Genomic DNA, 27,252 nt, shown 5'->3' on the forward strand with positions numbered 1-27,252 from the left:
CAAGGCAGGAGTTATCACCTCTGTGTTTCATGCAGAAATTGGTGAACAAAGCAGTTACGGTTGTATGCATGGAGCCACCCCTGTGATAAGTGCGGGGGATATTCAGGAGGACCCTGGCCCCTTGGCCCTGAGGAAGACAAGTCATGGGGCACTTGGAGAGCACAGACAGAAAGTGAGGGGCAGTAGAGACGGAGCTCAGAGAGAAAGGGGGCTTCCGGAGCAAGTGCACCGCCCCGGGCTGGGGAGCGAAGGGTCTGGGTCTGGGAGAGGAGGAGGGTGAGGAGGGGGGAGCATGGCAGGGGAGGGGAGAGACCTGGGCACGGTGCCAGCCTGATGGGCTCCAGGCCGGTCAGTCAGGCCAGCGCCGACGCTGCGGGAGAGGGTCCCAGGTTTGGTGGGAGGTACAAGGACCCTGGAGGTTGAGCTGGCTCCCTGTCTCACTGGTCAGTCCTAGGAGAAGAGGGGTTGAGGGGTGCCAGGAAATGAGCCGTCACTCCTCACCCTGAGGATTTCCCAGCCTCCGGAGCCCCCAGCCGGCGCCCCACTAGCAGGAAGTGAGTAATCAGCTCTCAAGACCTACCGGAGGCCACAGCCCCAGAGCCAAGGTCAGAGTGAGGAAGGGTGGCCGGGCTGACTGGCTGACAGGCTGACCAAGGGCTCCTTCCTCCTAACCTGGGTGATGGATAATCTGCCATCCTTAACCGGTCTGACCCAGCCGTCCACCTCCCAGGGCGGCAGGGAGTCAGACAGAGGGACCAAGGAAGGACCGACCTCGCTGTGCCACCCCTCACCTCCCCCCGAGTCCCTCTCCCACCTTGCCTCTTCGCCAGGTGGCAAGGACTTCGTTCCCTCCCCGAATCCGAGGAAGGGGGTGGGAAAACCCAAGTGGGACGGGAATTGTGGGGGGAACCCTCATATCGAGAAGTTAGATAAAAACAGATGGGTTTGCTCCGTGCAGCGTCTCCACTGTTCCGGTGAGCATGGGATGCGCACGCAGTGCAGGCCGTGGAACGTCGATGGCATCGTCCCAGTGATTGCACGTGGGAGATGAGTGCACAGATGTTTGCACTTAAAACGCACCGAGTGATAGAAGGATGGATGGTAAGATGCATACCAATAAATCAAATTTTCAGTTTTTCTTTATGCAGAAAGATATTAAGTAGCCAATAGCTTATCACTGGGCAGTGGGCAGCCGCGGGGGATCGGAGCTGGGAAATGAGAGACGGCCTGTGCCCAAGGGCGATGCCTGCAGCAGGGCTGAGGTGCGGGGGTCTTCGGGATGGGGGTGGGGGCAGGAACGCAGAGGGCTGCACTTCAGCTGGGATGAGCTTGTGGGGTTCATGGCTGTGGGCCATGGAGCCAACCAATCAAAGCTTCAGGCCTTGCGCGTGCTTTGCTGTGAATCGGTCAGAGCTTGCCTTCCGGTGCCACCTTCCAGTTTTCCAAGACAGGTCTGTCTGAGGCGTGCGTAACAGATTTACCCTTGGCTGGGCGTCCCCAGATCAACAGGGAGTGGGTTGGGCTCTCTTGTCAGGACCGTAGGATTCTGGACAAGCACAGCCCACTCCCGGAGGCAGATGGAAAATGGCCTTCCTGGGGCGGGGGTCTGAGGACCTCGGTCTCACACACGGCCATTTAGAGAGAATGTTCTGGAACACTGGAATGGAGGAGCCGACATTCTTAAACACACATGTGTACATACGTGTCTACGGCCTTTACATTTTGCACGGTCTTTTCTTCACTCCGACAAGGTTGGGTTGGGGGGCTCTTCCCCAAAGACAGGATCGTGTCTTCATGCCATCAGCAGGTGTTCACGGGGTGCCTGTTCTGTGGGAGACCATAAACAGGAATAAATGAGACAGGAGTCCCTGACTGGTGGAGTTCACATCCAACGGGGCACGGAGGAAACCCCAGGGGCTGGTGGGAGACGGTCGGGCTGCTGAGCGCAGCCAGGATGCAGCAAATCCAAACCAGGCACATCCAGAAATACTGCGGAACAGCCTCCTGAGAGAAAGGCGGGAGCCACCAAGTGAGCCAAAGGCGGGGCGCTCCAGGCAGAGACGACAGCACAGGCAAAGGTCTGGAGTCAAGTGCCACCCTGCCACATTCGGAGCCTTAGGTGGTTGGTTCTGCGGGGCTAAAGTTTCGGGGCTGGATGTGAGGCCGGAGAGGCCGAGGGGCGGAGGGCAGGAGGGTAGGCTCTTAGCACGCCACACAAAAGGGCCCTGGCTTGGTGGGGAGCTTGTCACAGTTCTGTAGGAATAACTTGATCCCCCCCTCTGTCCTCTCTGAGCGCAGCTGGGCTGGCTGGAGCCGCAGGCCTGAGCCCCTGCAGGCCCCAGCGAGCAGACTGAATGGCAAGGGCTGTAAGTCAGTGGCTGCAGAGATTTGGGGGAAAAAAAGTTGAGCCGATTTTCCTCATAGCAATAATAAAGTATAAAAGGCGTGTTGATCCAGACATAAACCAGCGTGGGTTGTTACCAAGTCCATAAGGAGCTCCTTTGGAAATTATTCCCCACCCACACTCTGCCCCAAACAGGGAACCAGCCTCAGAGGTGGGCTCCCCGCAGTGGGAGTGTGCCTGATTCATTCATGTCTCCCTAACGATGCACAGCCTGCTATGTGGATGTCCAATAAAAGACTGAATGAATGGGTAGCTGAGTAGATGGGCGGGTAGGCGGGTAGGTGGAGGATGGATGGGTGGATGGATGGATGGATGGATGGATAAATGGGTAGATACGAGTGTAGGTGAATGGAAGAGTGCGTATTTTTTATAAGATTTCAAGATTCTTTGGATGGCAGGACACAACACAATGGCAGTTGGATGGAAGAAAAGCAGAGCTTTTTGTTACTATCGTTCCAAATGAGAGGAGTCCAGGCAGAGCCACAGGGCGCTGCACCCAAGGACAGGGTAAGAGCGAGCTGGGGCTGTAGGGCACAGCTCAGACACAGCTGCCCAGATTTCTCAGGCTCCCTGTGGATCGGCCAATCTGAATAATTTTGCAAGATCCAAGGCACAGAGACAATCCACAGTTGTTTGTAGCTGACTCCGAGGTCATCAGGGCCAGTGCCTAAAGGTCCAAAGTATGAGAGCCCAATAAAGAAGTGACTGGAGCGTGAACATGGCTGCTCAAGACCTGACTGGCCGCCAACCAGAACATCAAAACGGGGTCGAGGCATTTTCTAAACTATATTAGGCTGGTGGATGGAGAAATGTGTGTAGCTGGACGGACGCCTTTGGGGCTCTCTCAGTCGATAGAATTCACAGAAGTGTCAGCATGGGATCCAGCTCATAGATGTGGAACCCCAGAATGTGTGAGATGAAAGGGGCTTCACGAGGCCCATCTGTCCTGAGGGGTCTCAACACACATTGGATCACAGAAGACCCCCTTGGTGATTTGACGAAGGCTCCAGATCCTCTCTCCCAGAGAAAGCACATACGCACAGATCTGGGTACCACTTTAGAGGGCTGTGGACTCTGGGCAGCCTGTCTACAGAGCCCTGTCCCCCCCTGAGAAGACAGGACCCCCAGGTTAAGGAGCCGCAATGTGGCCGAACAGCCAGTGTGCAGAGCAGCTGAGCCAGGCACCCAGGACAGAAAAGCACTTGGCTCCAGTTTATGCGGACAGCTCATCACAGCCACGCCCGGCCTCGATCCCAGGCCTCCCCATCAACTCTCTGGGACTCAGTCTCCCCACCCACATGATGGAGTCGGACTGGTTCACTGGGTTCGTACTTGGTTCAGAGAAGTTACAGGGGAAGGGGAGATGGCAGGCGGGGTCTGACCCTCTTGCGTATTCCCCAGCTCGAGCTTTGTCTTCTCTCTGTTGAGGAAATCTTTGAAAGTTTATTTTTCAAAAAGTTCGAAAGCCCCTGCCCTTTCCAGCTCCTAAGCTTCCGGTAGTGTTAATGGATATGAATCGCTAATGAGTCTCCAGAGGGAAGCTGAGAAGTCAATCAGGGTAGAAATGAGAGGGAACCACAGCCAAACGTCCCAGAAGAAATGGCTGCGTCTCAGGGGACGCAGACCCTTAAGTGTCACCAGGAAACAGGACAGGGAAAGGGGTTCAGTCTCTGAAAACGCTTCTGATTTTCTGCTGTCATTGTCCCTTGAGAGACATCCATGGCATTCCCAAAAAAAAAAAAAGAACTCCCCCTGCCCACCTGGCCACGCTCTGTTTACACCTTCTGTGCAAACACCTAAACTCAGAAGCAAAACAAGCCCATAGAGTAAACAAATAATGATAAAGAACAAATGTTATGTTGGAAAAATCTATTCACTTATGGAGCGTGCCAGCCATCTACCTCAACGCCGGAAGGAAGAAAACTAATCTTTCAGGGTCACCTGCTGCGCTGTCAATATTCAAATCCATTATTTCGTGGAACTGAGAAAGGAGGTGGATCACAGACTGGGGAGCCAGGCAGCCCGGGTTCCCGAAAGAGCGAGCAGACGCGTTACTGCGTCTGTGTGCTCGGAGGAGAGCCTGGCAGCGTAGCGGTTACACACGTGTCAGGATCGTGTTGAATGGACTCGGAAGGAGCCTGGAGGCGGTGGCGAGAAGTCAGTGGCGAAGACCGATTCAAGGGTCTTCGGCCCTCGAGCCGCAGGCGCAGCGAGGCGACACCCAGCGTGCTCTGAAGAAGAGCGGACGGCGAAGAGTTCGGCGGGTGACCAGCCCGTCCTTGAGAAGACGCGGTCCTGCGTCCTTAGCCTCCGGGCGGGTGCGAGACGGTCACCCTCCGGACGCGCGGCGGTCTGCGTCCTGGACATCAGCGGGTCTGGACACGTGACCGTTCTTTCCTTAGCCCCTCAGGGGGTGACCGGAGGATGTTCTGGGGGCTGCTACGTGTCGGGGCGTGAGCACAGACAGGAGAGTTCAGACGTTTAAGTCCCCGGCTCATTAGAACAGGAGCAGAACCGGTCCCTCGGGCCTCGACCCACTTGCTTTGGGTCATTTAGCAGCTAGATTAGAGTGACACCCTTTCATTTCTTCACTGTATGCCTTAACTGTCACTAATCCTCAGCCCCGCCCCCTGAGATTTGTCTCCATCAGCTCCATTTCACAGGTTAGAGAGGTTAAGTCACTTGTCCCAGGCCCTTAGCCAGGGAAGTGACAAAGCTGGGACTGAAATCCAGGACGCGGCCGCGTCCGACACTCCCAGGCCCTACAGAGCGGCGGTCTACACAATAGAACATTCCCTGGGCCAATCTGGAAATCCTCTGTGAAACTTGCCGAGCTCTCGAAGCTTGGAGGTGCAGACAGAGACCTGGACAGTGGCAGCCGTCCCGCCCGGCCTCTGGGGTCCTGGGTTTTAGACACTGTAGCCAGCCTGGCTCAGAGTACTGGGCAGGAGCTGAGGACTAGGCTGGAGGTGGAGGGAGGAAGTGCCCAGGAGGGTGATGACATCACGGCCCAGCCCTTGAAAGATGAGCTGTTCCCGCCAGCACTCCAGCTCAGCTCAGCCAGCGGCTGCTCAGAGGGGAGGGGACCTCAGGCAGCCCTGCCAGACGCTGGATCCTGGAGGAGGGAGCAACAGAGGTGCCCGTGCAGCCACTCCGGTCAAGGTAGGTGCCGGGCAGGGGCTGGTCCTGCTCCCTCACCTGTGCTGGGAGGACAGGTGAGCCCAGCATGGAGCGAGGGCGGCAGGTGGGTGTCGCAGGGTTCCCTCGGGTCCCGGAGAGTTTGGGGAAAGTTCTCTTCCTTCCCTGGTCGTGACAAGTGACAGGAAGGGCTCCCAGCAGGAGGAATTGTTTGTTCTGGTTTGTTTTCTCACTGAATCAGGGCGACATACAGGCGTGCGTGTATTTGTGTGAGCCATTTAGTGATTTGTTTTCTATAGACTCTGGGTGGGCGCCCGGGACTAAAGCATCGAGGAGAGAGCAGGGTGTAGCAGGGGTGGGTGTGGGGTTTAGACTCCAGAATCTGGCTTTTCACTCAGCTACGCCGCTGCTCATGGGCCCCATGTGACCTTGGACATGCGACCTAACCTCTCTGAGCCTCAGTTTATCTGCAAAATAGCCTGCTGGGCTGCTCGCCGGGTAGCAGGGGTTAAATCAGGTCGCGGATGGAAGGGGCTTTGTAAACGCTGGCTGACGGGCACCGAGGTGGTGGCGATTTTAACTCAGATGGGCTTCTTGTCCTCCCAGCCCCAGTCTAAGACAGAGGGATAAAAGGGAGCCGTAGCTCAGAGCATGGGCTTCGCATCCAGTCCCAGCTCCGTTTCCATTCCCTGGGCGACACCGTTAACCAAATTTTTTCCCCCATTTCTCGAGCTGACCTGGCGGGGTGGTTGCAAAGACAAAAATGGACGCATGCCTGTGCAGTGCCACATATGCAGTTGGTGCTCAATAAATGGTAGCCATTATTAGAGCTGCTGAGGGCAGGTAGTTTCCTGAGCCGGGGTGGGGGAGGACAATGGGCGTCGCTCTGCTGGGCAGGTCAGAATGTGCCTCCCTGAGTCACGGGCCGCCTGTGGCTCCCGCCAGCCCACAGGAAGTGGGAGCTCTGGCACAGGTGTGGGGCAGCGGGAGACCCTGAGCCAACCCCACCCCTGAGCGACACTGCCCACCCCCCTTTCTCTGGAGGTAAACCATCTGTGTCCTTCTGGGCCCTGGTAGCCATGGAGGTGATGGGAACATTTTGTAATTGGGAGCCCCACAAGCTCGAAGAATTTACTATTTTCCTCCTGTCTGGGGAAATAATTGTGCCATGCGGTCTCTGCTAACACGGTGACTTAAAAGTTCAGAGGGGGTTGGACCTGTGCCACCACCCGGTCAGGGAGGGACACACCCGGGGCAGGGGAGAGTGCCCTGCGGACCCACCGGGGGACTCTGGTTTTCAGAATGAAAGCAGAGATCTTGTCTGTCCGTTCGCGGCTACTGAGAACTATGTCTAGCATAAAGCGGGCTCGGTCAGTCCTTGGTGAGTGACAGAATGTTTAAATGGGTGAGTGGATGGGGGGATACATGAGCATTGGTCACATAGCAGGCACTAAAAACACACGGAACATATTACCAAGTCAAAGAAGCCAAACCGAAAAGGCTGCATACCATAAGACTCCAACGATACAACATTCTGGAAAAGGAAAGGCTAAAAAGCCCGAGCTGGGCAGAGAGAGGGATGAGTAGCAGAGCGCAGAGGGTTTCGAAGGCACTGAAACTGCTCTGCACGATGCCATCATGATCATTACACATTTGTCCAAACTCACAGCATGTATGACACCGAGAGTGAATCCCAGTATCCACCGCAGACTCTGGCTGATGATGATGTAGGTTCGTCGATTGAAACGAACGTCGCACTCTGGTGGGGCATGTTGGTGTTCGGGGAGGCTGCGCTTGTGTGTGGGCAGGGGGCTTATGGGAAATCTCTGCACTTTCCACTCAATTTTTCTGTGAACCTAAAAGTGTTCTAAACAGTAAAGCCCGTATTTAAAAAAGAAAAAGGGAAAAGCACGCAGAGCCGGCCTGTGTGTCACTTTGAGGGTTCGGAGGCACGTGGAGTATCTCAGGGCCGTGAGTCAGAGGGTCAGAACGCGCGAAGACTGGGTCCTGGGGCGCTTCGCTTCCAAAGCCCACCCAGCCCAGTCCTTCCCCTGCAGCCAAAACCCTCTCCCACTGAGCAATGGTCCACTGTCTGTTTCTTAGATTTGGACTGATAATGCTGGTCTGTAACCTCTCTGAGCTAAATGTGCACAACTCCTATGTCAAAATACGCTTTCCGGAACAAACTCGAGGAGTCGGGTCTTTCTTTGGCTCTGTCATCAGAGTGGGATCTGTACAGTTCTGGAGGCTAGAAAAATGTGAACCCCCTAAAAAAAAAATCTTCACAGTGCAAAGCAGGCTGGAACTAACTAACACAGGCTCTGGGTTCAAATTCTGTTTATTGGCTAGAGACGCTCTCTGAGCCTCAGCTTTCTCAACTGTGCAAAGGGGCCAATCCTTCTTATTTCTGAGGACCGTGATGAGGGCTAACTGAGATGGTGCCGTCTGTGCCAGCAGGTGCCAGCCTCACTGCAGGGATGGCCTGCGGGGCCAGAAACAAGAGCCTGGGACTATGAAAGGTGTTGTCTTTGCCCTGCAGTGGCTTGGGGGTTCCCCAGGAAAAGGGCCCCCCAGCATGTGCACACTCACGTTCCTAGCTTATGCGTCTGTGGGCAGACCCGCTGGAGCCCTGACACACCTCCCCACCCCACCCCCAATACCTTGGGCCTCTCTGACCTCTGTGGCCAGTGGCACGCTAGGAGGTGGGGCACAGAGAACTGGCTTCCAGACCCTGATTTAAATTCACTAGCTGGCTGAGCGACCTCAAGCAAGTCTCTTTGCTTCTCTGAGCCCTACGGGTCCACATCTGAAAAGCAGCAGAACCTTTGTCAGGTAGCTCATGGGGAGCTGTAAACAGGAGCGCACCAGGCGCTGGCACCGCCCGTCGCTTCTGTGTTTGTTACTGTGCTGACTCGTACCCATGACGCCACATCCCCTCCTCTTTCCCGCGGGTTCCCAAGCGACCATGCTCCAGGCGGTGTAGCCCGTCAGGGAAGGACCAGCCATTTTCAAACTCTGTTGTGCATCAGAGTCACCCGAAGCTTGGTCCCCAGCGTAGATGCTAGGGCCCTCCCCTGGGACTGGGACTTGACGGTCCAGGTGCCCACGAACTTGCTCGCATCTCCAGGGACTTCGAAGCAAGTGGGCCTTCGTCCACCCTTTGAGACAAAGTATCTAAGCATTCCTGAGGGGAACAAACTCGAGAGGAGCTCAGACCCTGTCCTGCCCTGAAGCGTGAAACCACCCTCCCCACACCCCTGTCAGTCCCCACAGCCAAGCGATTTGGGGTCCCCAAAACCCTGGCACTGGGACTTCATCATTGCCCCCTCCCACTTCATCTCAGGACTGACAGATACCCTCTCCCTGAGAGCTCGGGGCACCTCCCAGCCCAGCTCCCCTGGAGATGGATTGGGGCTTCAGCGTTCTGGGGAGCATCAAGCTGTGTCCCACCTCCCCCACCCAGCTGGAAGCCCTTCGAGGGAAAAAACTGAACCCAGCCCAGCGTGTGGCACCCACTGTGCGCCTAGAACACGCCTGTGGGGGCAACCTCCTGACGTGGATGGGAAGCTGTCCAGGGTCTTCCGGAGCCTCTGAGATTACATCCCCCAGCCAAATGGAAAATCTGTCCCATCAAATAACAAGAAAAGTAAAGACGCGTTACAGAAAAAAAATCGTGTGGTCACAAAAACCAGTAAAATTCTGAGGTTCTCTGGCTAACAGACTGGTCTAATATGATTATGAAGCTTAATAACTGTTGAGAGAGGATGCTTAAAATAGAAAAGACATAAAAAATTAGGTAATAATCTGGAACTGAAATTTCTCATTATTAGACTTAAATCTGAAAGTGGAAAGGGGAAGGGAGGAGAGAAGAAAAAATGTGCTAAAGATTTTATCTTACACGGAAGAATAGTTGTTTTTCTACTCCTGAGGCTAATAGAAAGATATGAGTTTTAATGTTTGTTAAAGATTTAAAGAAAACCGTTAAAAGAGTAGAAGAGTATACATGTATATAACAATATGTTATATTTATTGTAAATTATAATAAGTTACATTATTTGTATTCTACAAAGAGTATACCTTCCAAGGAATATTTACAGAAATCGATTATGTCCTAGGCCCTAAAGAAAACCTCGACATAGCCTCAGAGGTAGAAGTCCAACAGGCTGCATTACCTACCTGATCATCCTATAGAAATTAACGTCAAACAGAGAAACTAAACATCACAAACCACTTGAAAATTTTTGAAAACACTCTTCCTCAGAACTCTTCCATCACAGGTCCTCAGGAATTAAATTATAGCTATTTGAGAAGTGACCAGCTGTGAGAACCCCGCTAATCAAATTGATGGGAGGCAGCCAAACCATACTCATAGGAGAACGCATCGATTCACTTTTATTAGTATTAAGCAATAAAGATTGCCGGTAAATGAATAGAGTGTTCAATTTAAGAAGCTAGATAATGGACCAAAAAATAGAAGAAAGAACAAAAGAAAGGAAAAAGGAGGTAGAAGAAAGAACGATGATGATAAAATAAAATAATTAATTAGAGAGAAAAAAGGCATCGACGTCAGTAATCCATCTACGGAAAAGCCAAGAGCTGGATCTTCGATGGGAGGGGAGGAGAAAGCGACATGTGTTATGCAGAGGATGAAGATAAGATGCCAAGATGCCGCGACAGAGTGATGAGCCGCTGCTTGACTTCTGGTCAAGTTCAGCCTGTGGCCACAGGATCTGCCTGGCTGAGAATTTCCATCTGCCCCAGAAAAGTCTCCTTTCCTCCTGGGTCCGTTCTTGGGCAGGGGCGGAGGAGGCGGAGGGGGGGTGGTCCTTCACCTTTGAGCAGAAGACATACATAAAGGTGGGGTACTGCGGAGCCAAAGGCCAGCCCAGGCCACGGCCTATCCTGGGGCTCCACCACGTCCGCTCCCACGCTCACCCAAGGTCTTGGTCAGAGCCTGCGAACAAACAGGCTCACGGATGTGCTACGTATTTGGCTATCGGTATTTTTAGAGTCAATATTTTAAAATCAGGATGTTTCATGTAAAAATGGAAATTCCTAGCTTCTCTGGAACTACAAGTGGCTCTGGCAAGGCTGAACCTGAACCCCCCCCAACCTGGTCACGTACAGTCCTTTAGGTGAGGCCTCGGCTGGCCGGGTGCGCATGGCATCCACCCCTCGCACAGCCCCAGCGTCCGTTCTTACCTCCAGCCCCTCTGCCTGCACAGGCCCTGTGGGCATTTGCATCTGAGGCCCTGCTCTGCAGCTGGAGGCCTCGAGAAGTGTGTGCCCGCGGACGAGCCGCCAAGGCAGAACTGGGCTGGTTGCAAGGGGGAGGAAGAACTCTCAGAGTGGACGTACGAGGGCTCGGAGAGGGCAGGGGGCACCCGTTTCCCCACACACCCACGTAAGGGAAGGAAAGGCAGCCCCCTCCCCAGCCTGGACTCTGGGGTTGGACTATAAAATGGGTCTATGGTAATGCCTTAAAGATGCAGCAGCTCCCCGGTCTGAAGCGGGAACACCCAACTGTGCATTGGAACCAGACTGAAGGGCCTGATGCGCCCGAATAAACAGGGGAGAAGCTGGCCTGACACTGAGGACAAACTGCACGGCCTGGGATGCCGGGATCACTGGGCCCTCTGGCGCCTCGGGCTCGTTCACGCTGGGCCCACGCCACAGAGCTTCCCTCACGCTCCGCCAGCCTCTTCACCGGCCTTATTCCTACTCGTCTCTTAAGATGAACCGGCCTCCCCTCCAGGAACCCTTCTATGCCCCTCGGTGCCCCCACAACTGCCTGTGGCCCCTCAGAGGCAGCACTAGTCATGCTGTGTTGTGGTCGTCTGTGTGTGTGTCCGTCTCTCCTGCCAGCCTGTGAGCCACCCCAACCCCCGCCCCGAAGGCCGGGGCCTCGTCTTAGCTGTCTGTCCATCCCCAGCCCCCAGCTCAGGGCCTATATAGACACATCCTATTGGTTCCGTTTCTCTGGGGAACCCCAATTCTCACACACACGCACGCACGCACGCACTGCCTCTCTGCCGCCTGCGTGTCCCCACGACCATCTTGCGACACGTCTAGAATGCCTGAGTTGTCTTTGTGAGCAGGTTTCAAGTTCTTTCTCTGGAGAGTCCTAGAGCCAGCTACAGTGGGGGGCGTGTCCAGATGGGGGTCAGGGACGCAGTGGGGTAGACAGGCCCGGAGACCGCCCATGACACATGGGAGTATGCGCCAGCCCCACCTCCAGGCACCTGTGCCACCCAATGAACCTGCTAGGCCGGTATGGCATCCCCACTCGAGAGTCAGGGAAATCGTCTCCAGAGGTGAGACAGCTGGTCAGGGGCTGAGCCGGGTGGGGACCTGGTCTGAGTCTTCCCGCGGGGGCCCTGTGCCTCCCTGGATGGGTAGAGGTGTCCAGATAGAAGCTCATGAGGGATGCTCAGGCCAGTGACGAAACCAGCCCTGTTGCTGCTGGGGAGGGAGAAGGGGGTCCAGAGCCGGAGACGCTGGTGGGAGCCTGAGCCCCCGCCTGGGCCCCCGCCTGGGCCCTAACTGCCCTGACCAGGATGCCCCGCACGCCCCCGGCAGCTGACACGTGTGTTTCCTGTGAGGGTAAATAGCATGGGGGTGCTCCCTGCCACCGGCCTGGGGAGTGTCTTCCAAGAGCCTATTTGCACTGAGGCAGCTGTGGCAGAAGGAGTGGAGCGGGGTGGCCGCGGCCGCCACAGCACAGAACAATCCGTGGGTTTGGGGACGGTGGAGGTGACTGCTAGTCCTGAGGCAGGAAAGGGAGCGAAGGGCTAATGAGATCCTGAGGGCCAGGGGTGACCTCTCTGGGTCCTCGCCACAACCTGCACACTGCAGATAATGCTCCGTGTCCTACAAGCAGGGGAGCCCAGGCTCAGAGAGGTGCCGCTCACTTAAAGTAACACTGTTAATAAATGGCAGAGTTGGAATCTGAATGCCACCAGCGTGACTCTATCACCCAGGCTCTTTTGTTGTTACACAGCAGGTTTGCTTCGCATGCCAGAGCCAGCCTTACAGGGCGGGGAGGTGAGGCAGCCAGATAGATCGGAGGTGGAGGACAGGAGAAAAGAGCGGATAACAAACAAAGGAAGAAAAATCAGGCTGCCTTCCGGTTTTCTGCAGCAGCGAATACATCAGATCCCAACAGAAAGGCATCTACAGACTTAGGAGAGGTACCAGGTGTGACACTGAATGGTCCTTCATGAGCGAGGGCAACAGAAACACGCTCACAGGTGAAAGGGCTCAGACACGCCACCCTTGCAACCATCAGGAGAAAATCACTCACAGACCTAACCCAGGTGGCAGAGGCATGAATCAAAATAAAGACCAGTTAATAAATACGTAAATATTTCCTTGGAAATGAAAGCATGATGGTGCAATTATTTACCAGTTTTTATGTAAGCAAGTCCTTGTGCAATTATTTACCAGTTTTTATTATGTAAGCAAGTTCTTTCCTTAGAGCACAAGCTGGCTGGTTATCTTTCTTACATAAGCTAACCCGTAATTCGTTCCCTATTTAAAAAAAAAAAAAAATAGGAGAAAACGCTTGCCTTACTTCAATATTTTTATTACAAAAGTAATGTATGTTCTTAATTTAAAAAATTAGAGTCTACCACGAAGAATAAAGAAAACACAAAAGCAGCCCAGGGTCCCAGCCTCAAAGGTGACCAATAATAGTAATAACTTGATATTTTACCTTCTGGATTTTTCCCTACTGTGTTATATGTATATAATTTGGTACCCGGCTTTTTTTCCACTTGACGTGATATTCTCTCTTTTTTTGGCGAACTCTTCGGAGCATTATTTTTCACATATTTAACTAGTTCCCTGGTCCCAAGCATTTTGGTTTTTCTAATTTTCTTCTTCTAAAGGATGACGAGCATCTCTTTGCTTGCAACTTTTCCTGTCCTGTTGATTATTTTCAAAAAACACCCAGCAGAAAGTGAAGGGCATTGTTTAGGTCCTTGATTTGCGTCACCAAATTAACCAAAGAGTGAATTTTCTGGAAATAGGTTGGGAGCCGTTCCACACTCCCTGCCCGATCCCATTCAGATGAGACATCAAGCTACCATCTGCCTGCCTCCTTTGGTCTGTGACTAGCCCCTTAAACACTTGCAAACCAGGTTACTTTTATATTGTCTTAGCTTCACAAGTTCCTGCAGGAATCGGGGCCAGGCAGGCAGAGGAGATGGGAGCAGCTGTCACATCCGCTGCAACCTCCTACTTATACTAATCCCTAATATTGATTGAGCACTTACTAATGACCAATCCCAATTCACTGATAGGACACTGAGGTTCAGAGAAGGTAAGGGGCCTAGCAGTAAGCAGAGATGTGGCTCCCTTTCCCCTGAGCCAGGCTTTGGAGCAGAGTTTGTAGGAGGGCGAGCAGCTTAGATGGCCTCTGCCTGGACAGATGCACAGTGGGCCGAGCAGGGCACCTCAGAGGCTTTTGTCGCTGGTTCCAAACTGCGAAATGCAAGGAGACCAGGTGAGCTCATGCATGCAGAAATTCTCCTCAATGCCAGCTCAGGAAGCGGGAATTTTCCACCTGCTTTAGCACCAGAAATGATCTACCCGGGGTGTACCCCACCCCCAGGCAGGGTCTGCCAGGTTAACAGAGATAACAGCCTCTTCCGTTTGTCCACAAGAAGGCAGCCTGCGGGTGGAGTGTGGAGTACGTGCAGAAGGTTGGTGGTCTGAGTCTGAACCCTGCACTTCATAACTCGGTGGCCTTCTGGGGGTTCATATTTTTCACCCTGAAATCAGATGGGGTCGCACACGGTGTAACCAACCGTCTTACAGGGTTGCTTGGGGAATGAAGGGAGATCAGGTCTGTGCATCTGTGGACATGCAGGCAGCACCCTCAGCACCTTCACATCATATGAATTTCAATATTTGCGTCCCAAACCAGAAGGCTGAGGGGCAAGAGATGGGGAGGCGTGATGGATGGGGCAGACACACAGAGTCCTAGGGCTTGAGTCCAGAGAGTTTAAGGAATCTTGGTCCAAATACACCGGAAACATTACCCAGACTTTACTTGAACACTTCCAGTGACAGGGAACTCACTACTGCAAAGAGCAAATGCAATCCAGCAAACATTCAATAAGCAGCTACTTTGGGCCAGGACTGGGGATTCAGGGAAGCAAAGACCCTGATCTACGCTCAAGGGACTGACAATGCGGCAGTCAGGATGGGTGTAAAACAATGGTGCACGTGTGTGTGCGCGTGTGTCTGTGTATGCATGCACGTGCAGACACCAACGACTGAAATACATTGTAGAAAGTCACTGCCACGGTGAGGCCCATCCTGGCGCCAGAACGAACGGCTTTGAAAAGTGCTCAGTCTCAGGCCGTCTTAGCTGCAAGGACCTTACGAAACAATCTGCGTGGTCTCCCTCCTCCTGACCCTTCCGATGAGGAAACCGAGGCCCAGGGAAGGAAAGTCACCTGCTCAGGGCACATGCTGAGTCAGTGGCCCAGGGTAGGTCTAATGACAATAACAACAACAATAGCAACTCCGATGCCAGCTGCCGTGAGTGGACGCCAGCTCCACGCCAGCCCCGGGCCAGGCATCCGTCAGCGCTGGCTCATCTCACCCTCACGCCACCCCCACGGGGCACGCTGTGGCCTCCCCCACCTTGCAGATGAAGAAGCGGGGTTTCAGAGAGAAGTGGGGAGCTTGGGGTCCAGCCAGATCCACTTGTCACCTCCCCAGCCTTCTGGCAACCCTGGCCCCAGACTGCCATTTGGCCACTAGGCCACCTCTCTGAGACCCCTGAGAAGGGAACAGACCTTGACGGTGAGGAGAAGGCTCTGGAAAGGCAGTCCCTTAGCTGGGGTGGGGGGATCTGAGCCTTTCCTGAGCCCCAAACTCCAGGCCCTTCCAGCGGGCTCTGCCCTAAACTCTCGGCCACAATCCACTTGGCTTTTTGTTACTCTGATGGCTTTGGGAGTGATCCCACTGGTCCCACTTATGAGTCTGTGGCCTTGGTAGGATAAATCACTTTGCTGACCCTTGGTCTGTAAAACAGACATAACAGGCCCCTGGCAGAACAGTTGCTTCACCCTCTAAAATACGTCTCCCTCCCTGCAGCTCTCCCTCCCTCCATCTCCCCTTTCTTAACAGGGGAGGTTATCCCCATTTTACCTAGAGGCTAAGTCACCTGCGCTGGTCATCCAGCTGGCCAAATCACGACAGGTCCAGGTTTGCCTGGCTCCCGAGTCCAGACATGATGTGAATAGCTGTGCTGGGGACTCTAGACCAACTTTGCCCATCCTCTCTGCTTGTCTAATCTTAGCAGATTCCTATCCTTCTGCAGAACAACTCTGCAGAAACATGCTCCTCTCCCGCTCTTTTCTGAAAAAGGTATAACTTTGGCCGAACCCGAGCTCTAGAATTCTGAAGGTCGACTCCCCGTATGTCAACAGGCCCCACCTCCCACAGTAGAATTAGGCGGTGGTCACATGGTGGCTTGGGCGAGGCTTGGACTTGACTGTGGCTTTGACTTAGGCAGGCCTGACAGGGTGGGGCCAGGACCCGGTATCCTTGGAGTCTTCAAGGAGCAGGGAAGGGAGGCAGGGAGACACCCCCACTGTGCCACACTGGTGATAGGGAACCTACTGGCCACCTCATTCCACCCATCTCTATGAGAGTCTGAGTGCCAGTGAGAAAGACAAACCCCTGAAAACACAGTGCCAATTCCATTGCCTCTGCTTGCATTCTTCTCAGAGTGGGGAGCTCACTGCTTCCTCCTCAGCAGCTTATTTCTTCCTTAGGGACATGATTATGCAAAGGTCTCCAGAATCATCTATTATCACTGCTCCTTTTTCCAATAAGGAAATGAAGGCCCAGAGATGTCAAAGCATTTATCCAAAGTCACCCCTGGTACTCAGTGACAGAGGCAGGACTAGAATCCAGGGCTCCGAGGCCCAGAGCATACTCCTTTGCTGCGGAGTCTCAGACAAGGAGGGATCTCTGCTGGCTGAGAGGTCAGGGAGGGCTTCTCGGAGGAAGCAACATTTGAGACTGTCCTTGAAGGATGGCACTAGGATGTGGCTGGAGGTCTCCATTCTTTTGGTCCTGCCCACCATGTCTGTGATCTTTCCTGCTGTATCTCACACCATCACCACAAATAGGGAATAAAAGTTTATCGAATGAATAAATGAATGAATGGGCAGGAAGGCCACTCCCAGGAGGTGAATGGGCAGTGCTCTACATCCCTTCAGAGCCAAAAGCATCTTGTGCGGAGTCTGTAGACCTCAGATATTACCGTGTACAGAGAGGGACAAGATTTCACCTGCCCCAAGCTCATTGTTCCCCGCTGGTCCTCCTACACAAGCCTTGGGCAAGACCCAAACTTCTCTGTGCCCCGGAGGATTGTTTCCTCTGCAGCTGGCTCAGAGTCTCCATTTATTGTGTCTTCCTCCCCTTGTTTTGTAAACCAGGCTGCTGGCAAAAGGTCACAGCACACACACTCGTGTGTGGCGACGGAGCCGGGCCAGCAGCCAGCCGGCTTGGCGGAGACCCCGGCCAGGTCTGTGGGAGGAGTGAGCATCCTTCAGCGGGCCTGAGCCTGTGCGAGCAAGTGCTTTTCTGGAAAACACTCCCCGCTGGACCCGCAGCCTTCCTTTCTCACGCAGCCTTTCACAAGGATTTCCATTTCCTCCTGTTGTAAATGAAGTACATGCCTGTGACAGAAACCCTGGATCATGCAGGAAAGGGGGACGAGGACAGCTGTCTGTCTAATCACTCCAAGGCAGCTGCTCTGAAGGACTCGGCCCGCCACGCCCTTGCCTGGTCAGGGCGCGTGAGGGCTGCGTTTCCAACGTGTTGACGAGCAGACAGCGTTAGGGCACAGCTCTTTCTCCCCCACGGGGTGGGGGCAGCTGTGGGAGAAGAAGAAGGAGAAGGAAGCCTGGGGACCAGGATTCGGGGACCAGGATCCCGGACCGGGTCCGCGGCCGAGCTCTGCCGCTGACGGGCTGTGCGTCCTGGGGGCGGGCGTGTGGGCTCCGGGCCTTCGGTCCGCTCCTGCAGGGGATCTGAGGGAATGGTGTCGAGGAGCTCTCCCCGCCCTCCTGTTCCGGGGTCCTGTCCGCTTAACGCAGGAAGGGTTTCCAGGGGTAGAGGGAAGGAGGGAGGAGGACTGCGCCTGTGACAGGAAACCCTTTGGGCTCTGTCCCCGATAGCCCCAGACCTGGGAGAGCCTCCAGACCCCTGCTGACCTCTGGCCTGGGGGACCTCAAAGGCCACTCCGGCAGGGGACAGGCAAGGCCTTGGCTCTCCTTGCAGGCTCGCCTTTATTCGCTGTGTGGCTTTAGACATCTCGTCACCTTTTTAGACCTCAGTTTCCCCCTTCTGTAAAAGAGAGGGTGGGGGGAGGTCGAATGTGTTCTTTTTAAGCAGACTCTTCCCTCCAGTAAGACACCTGACGCAGGGAGAGAGGAAGGAGACGCTGACGTTACGGAGCATGTACAGCGTGCCGAGCATCGCTCTAAGCCCTCCCTGTTCGTTCATTCGCTTCGTGTCCTCTCAGCAACCCCTGTAGGTGCTGTTAATGTCCCCGTCTGACAGATGAAGACACTTAGGTCCTGAGCGGTTTAGCTGCTTGTCCAAGGTTATACAGAGCTAGTAAGTATTAGATCTCGGATTCTGACCCAGTTGGATCTCGGTCATGAAATAAATGCCAGGTCCCTTGTCTTTCCAATCCCTTGGGGACCTATCCAGGCACCCAACCCATGCCACACACACACACACACACACACACACGCACATGCACATGCACGCCACATGCACACATACACACACACGCAGTGGCTGCTCCTCTGCCAAGCTGCTCCAAAATAAACATGGCTGCTGAGATGGAGGGACTGAGTTTTCCTGCCCGAAAACCCTCTGCACCAAAGCACCCAGTGGCCCAGAACCAGAGGGCTGGCCCCTCCCCACCTCCTCCTCCCCCGGCCACCCCCGCGTGGCCAGCGGAGACCCCATCTCAGCTGCTCTGAGCTGCTAGCTGCACAGAGCTTCTTCCCTGGTAGGATGAAATCACAGTGCCCTCTCCAGGCCAGGGACAGCCAAGCCTGCAAGCCCACTTAATCCTCAGCTATTCCACAGGACAGGCAGGGGGTAGGGCCTGGGGGGCGCAGAGCGGACAGGGGGGCAAGCAACAGGTGCTTTTTGCCAGGTGAGAGGTGGCGCTGTGCAGGAGAATGGCTTGGGGGTCGGACCCGTGCAGACTTGGGTTTGAATCCTGGCCCTGCCCCTGGCCAGCTGTGCGAGCTCCAACTCTCTCTGCTTCATTCGTACCCCTCCGCTTCCTTATCGTAAACGTGGGAATGATAACGCATCGACCACACGGCGCGGTCTTGAGGATGTGACAGGCAGGGCGCACAGTAAGTTCTTTTATTTCCCTTTGCTTCTACCCTTTAAATGTGTCTGCTGGGAAGAGAAAAAGAAATAAGGGTTTACCCTGCCTTCTGTCAGTCAGTCATCAATCACTTATTGAGCACCTGCTAGGTGTCATGCCCTCAACAGAGAAAGAAAGAAGCAACACAAGCAACTCTAATAAAAGTGCCCTAAATAAATGTCGTGGCGAAGGAAGAGCGGGGAGAGGAGGAAGAGGACTCCGCCGTTCGAGGGGCTTCGACCAGAGAAAAAGAACCAGTCGGGGCTGTGTGTTATGAGGTTTATTGCGAAGAACACGTGACTGCAGGGCTGACTAGGCAAGTCCGAAATCCACCAGGAAGGCCACCAGGCAGGGCGGCACTCTCGGGCATGGACTGAAGCTGCTGCTGACAGGTGTGATTTCTTCTGGGAAACCAGGGCTCTTAAGGCCTTTCAACTGATTGGACCAGGCCCACCGAAGTCACCGAAGCTCGTCTCCCTCACTCAAAGTCGACTGGTTATGGACTTTAATCACATCTACAAAATGCACCCATAGCAACACCCTGATCGATGTCAGATTTAATAAGTGGGGGCTGCAGCCAAGGTGACACATAAAACTGACTGTCGCACGGCTCTTAGAAGGGTTATCGTCGAGCTGGTCTCAGCTTCAACAGGCAGAAGGTGGGGAGCGCATTCAGGCAGAAGGCACAGCGGGGACACAGGAAATGTCTCCGGGGAGTGGGCGTGGGCCAGTGTGGCTGGGGCGCCATGGAAGTGTATCACGTGCAGAGTGATCGGAACAAGGGGACGGTTTCATAAATAACGATAAACAAATATAAGGTCTTTTTCAAAGGTATCACTACAACAACCGTGGGACAACATGGAAAAGTCCCCCGGACGCGCTATTCCGTGTCAAACCACAGGGGACGAAAGAATGGACAACTGTGGATACAAAAAGAGCTGTGTTTGGGGACAGAACCCTGGGAGATTTTAATATTTTTAAATGTTCTTTTACTGTGGTTATGTTATCTTTAAAAGCGAAAAGGGAGTGGTGTCAGGATGTCAGATGAAGCTGTTTATTCATTAAAACTAGAAAACCCAACGTGGGGACAAGAAACAAAACACTCTGAACAGAGCAACCTGCGCACAAGGAGCAGGAAGAAGACGCAGACTGGCATGCACACGGGTACCCGAGGGTGAGCAGAGCCCTGGAAACTGCCCTGTCCTCTGCTGAAAGCGGAAAGTGGGTGGGGAAGGGGCGCTGCTCCCCAACGCCCCGCCCCTCACCCTGCCTCCCTCTGTAAATGTTTCCCAAACCCTCCAGGCCTGCGAAGTGTCCAGATGCTGGCGGGGCCTCCGTGTGTATGTCTAAGGTTGAACTGGATCCTCTGATTCAGCTCTGTCTGGGAGTTCCTGGAATGGAGCTTAGCTTCCCAGAACCCCATCCTTCCCCCACAGACAGCGTTGGCTGTTTCTCAGGGGAAAACAGAAAAGGGCTCCTAGGGAGCTCTGTGCTCAGGGCCACACCCCTTCTCCCTGGTACTGAGGCTGGGGTGGTACCTGAGCCAGCCCGCGCCCCCCAACCCCCAGTATTTGCTCTGGCCTGAAGTTTACCTCTGTGGCCATCTATAAACAGCATCCTTACTCAGTAATCACGTAAGTCAGATTTTAGAGGAAATCATCTACTCTGGGGAGGAGTCCTGAGCTGTGAAGCAGACCTCGGTTCTTTCTAGCTGTGGCCTTGACTCTGGCTTGCCGGGTGGTCTGAGGGATTTTACTTATTTATGGAGCGAATGTTTCTTAAGAGGCTGGGATGCACAGAACGCAGTGGGGGCACACACAGCGGAGAGCGGGGAGGTGAGCGAAGCAGGGCGCTCCCCTCCACGGACACGTGGAGACGCCTCACACACTCACACACTCACACACTCACACACAGCTGTCGCTGCGAGAGGAGACGCAAAATGCACAGGGAGCACGCACACCCTGGGACTGAGGATAGAACTGGGGGGTCTCAAGGGTTCCCCTGAACTGAGAGGTAGGTGTCCTTGGCTCCATATCCGGCTGTGGGATCGGCGTCTGAAACCTCAGCCGGGTGTGAGCAGGAGGGCGGGCCGTGCGGAAGGGACCCTCCCCAGTCCCCGGGGGCAGCTGAGGCTGCGTCTCAGGTGCGGCAGGAAGGGAAACACTTCCAGACACGTTCGCCGCACGCTTTGTGCACTGGACACGTGCTGGCTCGTCTGCCCCACACCGCGGCCCTAGGAGTTGGGGCCATTTTTACAGTAACCCCCAAATAAGAGCCTGATGGAGGGACCTCAAGTCCCTGTCTGGCCCCGGATCCCGTCAGCCTCCCTGCCAGGCCGTGCCTCCCCATTTGTGACACAAGTCATTCCACAGGCGCAGTTTCTGCCATCTCTGTGTCACCTCTACCACTGTTTCTTTAACGGTGACTTACCTTTTGAACTGTAACGTCACATCGTCAGCATAAATAGAAAACGGGTATCATTTGTCATTAAAAAAAATCTGTAAAAAATAAATACACTGGACTATTTAGTGTTGATTATCAACAACGCGACTAGAGCCTACCCAGATTGGGGGGCCAGCTCAGGCACTGGAAGTGGCCTACAAACACCAGAGAGGGGCTGAAGGCACACCGGCCACCCAAGGCTTCCGCCCCGGTGGCCTGGAAGGAGGAGTGGCTATGACTCGGGATTTGGGGTTCGGGCCACCCAGTCCACAGCCTTCGCTTTGAGAAACACCCCCAGGGTCTAACAGGCAGCCACGCGGGGCCGACTGCGCGTGGCCACAAGGTCAGGGGCTCCGTCCCAGGCAAAACCTGGCCCTCGAAAGGGACACTGTGCATTCTGCGGTGGCCACAGCCTCCAAGTCCCCGGGACCTGGGTTCTTGGGAAACCAGACGAAGGGCTCCCTCTCGCACCAAAGTGGCATTTGCCCCTGATGGCATTGAGATCCAGTGTTTATGTGACTCAACGGAGGCGAACGTTTCTGAGGCAGCTCTTGGACAGAATTCCGAGGGAGACGGACCGCGAGTGAGGCAGAGCGTGTCGGGAGCTCCTCCTGAAGCATCGGCTTGAACAATGACGGCAAGCACTGGCTCAGAGTCCTCTCCTCCCCCATGCCCACCCCCGCCACGAGGATCGGTCTGGGGGGCCCCGGGTCCACCCGCCTGGCCCTGGCCCGTGGATGAGGAAAGCAAGGCCCATGGGGACGAGGGGCCCTGCTCAAGGTCGCACGCAGGGTGCCGCCTTTCTGACGCTTCCCCCACCACCCCCGACCTGTCCCCACACCCTCCGCTCTGCCGAGGTGCCCACCACGCTACTCTCCTGCCCCTCACCCCTTTCAGTGGCTCTCGGACAGCTGGTTTTATAATCTCAGGGTGTATTAGTCAGGGTCCCGGAAGGAAAGAGAGGACACGTTCAAACTGGGTAACAGGAAGAGAATGTAAACAGAGGGTCTTTTTACAGGGTGTAGACGGCGAGCGGGCACAGCAAAGGTCCCGCTACCCGCTCCCTCCCTCCCGGCTTGAGGCCTGAGCTGGCAAGAGGAGGTGGTAGTTAGCAGTGTGGCCAAGGACCCCTGGGAGGAGCTGCAAGGTCCTGCCCAGGCCCTGCCAGCCCCTGGAGGCCCCCCGGGGAGGGAGCCATGAGCTAGCCACCCCCGCACTCCCCCACACCCCCCCCCCCAGCCGCCTCTCTCAGCCTCCTGGCCCCCTGATGGTGCCCCCACCAGCCAAACCCAGTGGGTGGGAAGTCAGTTGGCAGGGAACACAAGTGCGGTCCACGCAGGGGGCTGCCGGGAAGTGACCCAGAGCCCCTGGCAGTGCCCACACAGAGGGCCTGTCCCAGAGCGTGCGGCCATCCAAACAGATCAGAGAAACGAGGGTAGCCCTCGGACTCCTGCTTCTCCCAGGTCCTTAAACTGCCTGCTCTGTGGACAGAGAGAAGCCCTCAACTTTGTTTTGAACTGAGAACAATGTTGACAGTCATTAGCAAAGAGTTAGGATCCAGCTGGGCTCAAGTGGCCAGATCTGGGGACACTCAGCCAGATTGACCCGGAGAGGAAAGGCTAGGCTCCTTTGCAGAGCGACACACTGGAGGCCCTGAGTTACCTGTGTGGCTATCACGTTCCAGATGGAAATGAGACGCCTCAGCAGCAGGCTGAGGTCCCTCCACCTGAGGGAGGGAGCCCCAATGCGGAGGGGAGCTCTTCTCTCTTCCCCATTGCATCTCGGCACCCCCAAAACACTCAGTAATTGTTGAGAAATGTATGATTCGAGCCCATGACCTCTGACCTCCAACTGAGTTTTCTTCCAGGGGCCAGGCAGTCCCCCCGCCCCCCAGAAAGGCGATCTACGAGGTCTTTCTTCCCTTCTCCTGAGCCCCCTCCTACTGGGATCAGAGGACGTAGCTGCTCACGGCATCCGTGCGAGTTCCAGATCTTGGCCTCAGCTCTGCCCGGGGGGTTCCTGTAACCTCCGATGGCGTTCATTGAATATGTTCCCCTTCATTTCCTGCTTAGCAACTCAGGCTTTTCTTTTTCTAACGTTCAGATTTCCTGCACGAATGTCCAGTGCCTTATCTCCATCTCCCACAACTGAATCAGGAGAGCTGGGCTTCTGGAGCCCCGTGCAGGCGCTGGCTGGGGCGTGGCTGCAAGCAGGGGCAGGCAGCCCGCGGCCGTACCTGGACACACGCATGCACGCCTACGCTCCTCACACCTCCCCGGGCAGTAGCGAGTGGTTACACGGGATGCTGGAGAGGGCTCCAGGTCTGGTGCCAGGAAGCGGGGTTTAAGCCCATCTTCTAGCAATGACACTTGGACAAGCCGCTGCACCTCTGCACCCCATTTCCTCCTCTGCAAGGCTAGCGTACAACCGATGCCTACCTCTCAGGGGGGTGCAGTTAACATAAGGAGGGGCAGAGGAAGGCTTCGTTCATGGAAGCCCCGCTGGGCTTTCTTTCAAAAGCGCCCCAAACTCATCAGGTTCCAGTGTTACCGTGTACGTGATCCTGTATCTCCAAGACAGCCCTTCCGTTTCTTCCGCTCGTGGGAGATGGCAGCATCTCCCATGCCGAGCCGGGGGTGTCCTTGACACCTTCCCCGCTCTCATTCCCAGCGCCTCCATTTCAAATCGTTCACCGGGCAGATCAGTGTTCCTCTCCAATCACCTCTGGAAAGGTGGAGAGATTGCTCTGATGGAGATTGCTCTCCAATCTCCATCATCCTGTGCCTGGAATAATGAGAAGCACCTGCTAACTGGGCTTCCTGCTTCTGCTCTGGCCCCTCCCCGCACCCGCCACGGTCCCATCCTCCCCAGCAGCCACCAGGGCTGCCACGCGTTCACACCAAGGGCCTCCCTGTCTCGGGGCCTTTGCACCTGCCGCTTCTCCTGCCCGGACGTCCTCCTCTCCCCGCCACCCTTATGCCCAGTTCACTGCCGCTCACCCCTCCCCAGGCTACACCTCCTGGGGAGCAGACGCTGTGCCCGTCCTCGCTACTATGTCCCTAGCACCCCGTCCACAGTAGACGCTTGATAAATATTTGTGAAGGGAAGGACTCCGTTTCCCTTGCCTGGTGGAGAGTACATGCGTGTCATGGTCCCCAGCCTGCCGTCTAACCATCTGATCATCTTCCTACTCTTCCGGTCAGCCCAGGTGGGGCCTCGCTCACGTCTAAATGTTCTCTGCCTGGAAGAGACCGATGTTCCTGTCTGTTCATGAGGACCCTGTGCCCACCATGGCCTCTTTCAGGTGAGTCAAAGAGATTCCTCGATTTACCTTTCGTAAGGGGGCGGGGCAGACAGCCTGGCGAACACCCGGGAGAGAGCCAAACTCATCCCTTGGACAACAGCTGAAGCAACAGGCAATGCTAAGCCCGAGGACAATCCCTCTCAAGGGCCAGTGAGGCCAGGGCTCAAATCCTAGATGCCTGCGGGGCAGAGGGAGTGGACTGGTGGATAAGGCTGTGGTGGGGGCGGATGCAGGAAGAGAGGGAATCATCGCTGGTGGTCCTATGTGAGCTATCCTGGACGAACCTGGGAACGAAGAGCGTGAAACTCTGAAGTCGACACCCAGGAAATCAGACAGCCCTGTGCCAGGTCGCCTTGGAGACAGGACATCACCAACCCATGGCTGACACCCGGTGAAAGGCCGGGGCACTCTAAGGAGAGAACGTGGGGGGCATTGATGCCTAGCGGAAGCAGGGGAAAGGGAGAGTCAGTCCTGAGGAAAGCAGTGTCACCAAGCCTGGCCTCTTGGTCCTGTGGTAAGTGTGGCCCATGATGGAGATGACCAAATGGCCAGCTCAGCTGGGGCCTCGGAGCTCAGGCCCTGTGAACTGCAGTCACGCACTCCCCAGGCCACTTTCTGACAATCCTGTAACTTATCAGAGCCAGCTCTGGGCCTAGTGCCATTGTTGGCTAGGGACCATCCTGCTGGGAAGTTAACGAGTAGCCTCTGGTGCAATACTTCAGTGTCTGGAGAGGCAGACCCCGAGAGGACACCCCGCCCCAGGCCTGGGGCACTGAGGAAACAGGTTTCTGTAGCTGCAGAAATGGGGCGAAAGGCTGGACCGAGGGGCCCATCCAGGGGAGGCCTCACCTTCAGAGGGCTCTGCCGAGAAGCCTGCCAGTTTGCATAGGTCGGGAACTGAGGGTCCAGTGGGGTCGGCTTGTCCCTGCTCCACAGTGTCTGGGGCCTCAGCTGGAAGATTCAGAGGCTGGGATACCAGAATCAGCAAAGCGGCAAGCTGGTTCCTCTCCAAGAGGCTGCTTGCGTGTCCTCACACCATCGTGGCTGGCCTCCCCCAGAGCGAGCAAGCCAGGAGTCCGAGGATGAAGATGCAATGCCATGACCTGGTCTTAGAAGTCACACACCGTCACTGCCTCCGTGGGTGGGAAGCAAGTCGCCAAGTCTGGCTACGTTCAAGAGGAATTAGACTCCGCCTTCTAAAAAGAAGTGTCAACACATTCGGGCCGTGTTAAAACCTCCCGTCCACCGGGAGAATCTTTTCAGAGCATATTTTCTATCCACGGGGCAAAGTCTTGCCCTCTTAGCACCCAGGGATGGCTGTCCTTAGCCCCTGATTCAACCCCATCTCTTGCCACTCCCCACCTCCCAGTCCAAAGGCTGATCTGCCCTCTGGAACGTGCCAGTGGCTTCCCCACTTCTGTGCCTCTGCTCAGGCTGCTCCCTCTGCCTGGTCCGTCCTCTCCTTCTTGTCCCTTGTTGGCATCTTCCTCATCCTTCAGCTCTAGAGTCACCTCCAACCTTCTCTGCCTCCCCCGATTCTGCATCCCCCTGTCCCTTCTCTGCCTCCCCCGATTCTGCATCCCCCTGTCCCTCACACACTACCCCTCGGCACTCATCACGCACTGAACCACAGTTGTTGGGAGCTTGGACAAGATGGGGGACCCGTGGTACCCCCCTCTGGGTCCCTACCGCCAGGGCGGAGCTCAGCACAGAGAAAATCCTCAAGATACCCTTAAAGGGTAAATGCGTGGATGAGTGAGCTCATCACAGGCCCCGGGTCTGACCCCTCAAAGTGGGCCAGCTGCCACGGAAAGCAGAGGGGCTTTTTCTGGGAAATCCCAGACAATCAGCAGATTTTTTTCCCGTCATTTCTTGCTCAGCTCCTTCCCCGTGAGCCTACCCGACCATCGACCCAGGAAGAACTCCTCTACGCCCGCTTTCCCTCGCCCACCCGGAGGGGCACTAGAAAGATGCCAAGTAGTCCTGCTGTCTGGGCTGTCTTCAGCTGTCCCACGTGTCTTCACGCTCACTCTTCGACGTGGACCTTGCAACAGCCACGCAGGGCAGAGGAAACAAAACGAAGGGGTCCACGTCGTAAATTCCGTGAATGTCTAACCGCTGTGCAGTGCTCCTGAAACTGCCCTAAAATAAGAGTGAATGTCGACCCTGATTGAAAAAGAAAAATGGAAAAGAAAAGAAAAAAGAAAACAAAGAAAAAAGAAATCGAAGCTCAGAAAGGCCAAGCCATTTGCCCGGGACCGCACAGAACCCACGTCTGTTTGAGGCCGTGCCGTTCGCCGAAGATAGAGATGAATCAGCCTCGACAGCAGCACTTCTGGAAAGTGAACTGCTCCGTGGTCTGCGTGTCACCTGAAAAGTGAAAAGGAGCTCGTGGGTCCGTGGTGAAGTCAGCAATGCAGGAGGAAGAACGTGCCAACAGCGGGGCTCGCTCGGGTTTAACCTTGGTTGCTTTCATGGGTTCGCCGAAAAAAGGTAACTGTGAAGGTTTCTTGAACCAAGTTCAGTGCTGGGAGCTTTGTG

The 27,252-nt window shown here is 55.1% G+C and overlaps 1 protein-coding gene across 5 annotated transcripts in view; it reads left to right on the top strand.

Moving 5' to 3' along the window:
* The first annotated feature begins 334 nt into the window (after positions 1 to 334).
* The window catches only part of BDKRB2 (bradykinin receptor B2), a 30,285-nt gene continuing 3,367 nt past the window's right edge, over positions 335 to 27,252 (top strand). Inside the window, exons 1-3 of one of the 5 annotated variants that reach the window (XM_039884153.1) lie at positions 335 to 605; positions 959 to 1,101; positions 24,607 to 24,711. In XM_039884153.1, the coding sequence (XP_039740087.1) occupies positions 24,638 to 24,711 (74 nt within the window). In that variant the 5' untranslated portion in view covers positions 335 to 605; positions 959 to 1,101; positions 24,607 to 24,637. Of the gene's footprint in view, positions 606 to 958; positions 1,102 to 5,196; positions 5,567 to 24,606; positions 24,712 to 27,252 lie in introns of those variants that run through there. The other 4 variants (XM_039884154.1, XM_039884155.1, XM_039884152.1 and 1 more) reach the window with 4 other exon arrangements.

This window comes from Pteropus medius, unplaced genomic scaffold, assembly GCF_902729225.1.
Source record: "Pteropus medius unplaced genomic scaffold, Ma_sr-lr_union100, whole genome shotgun sequence".
In the NCBI taxonomy this organism is placed as follows: Eukaryota; Metazoa; Chordata; class Mammalia; order Chiroptera; family Pteropodidae; genus Pteropus; species Pteropus medius.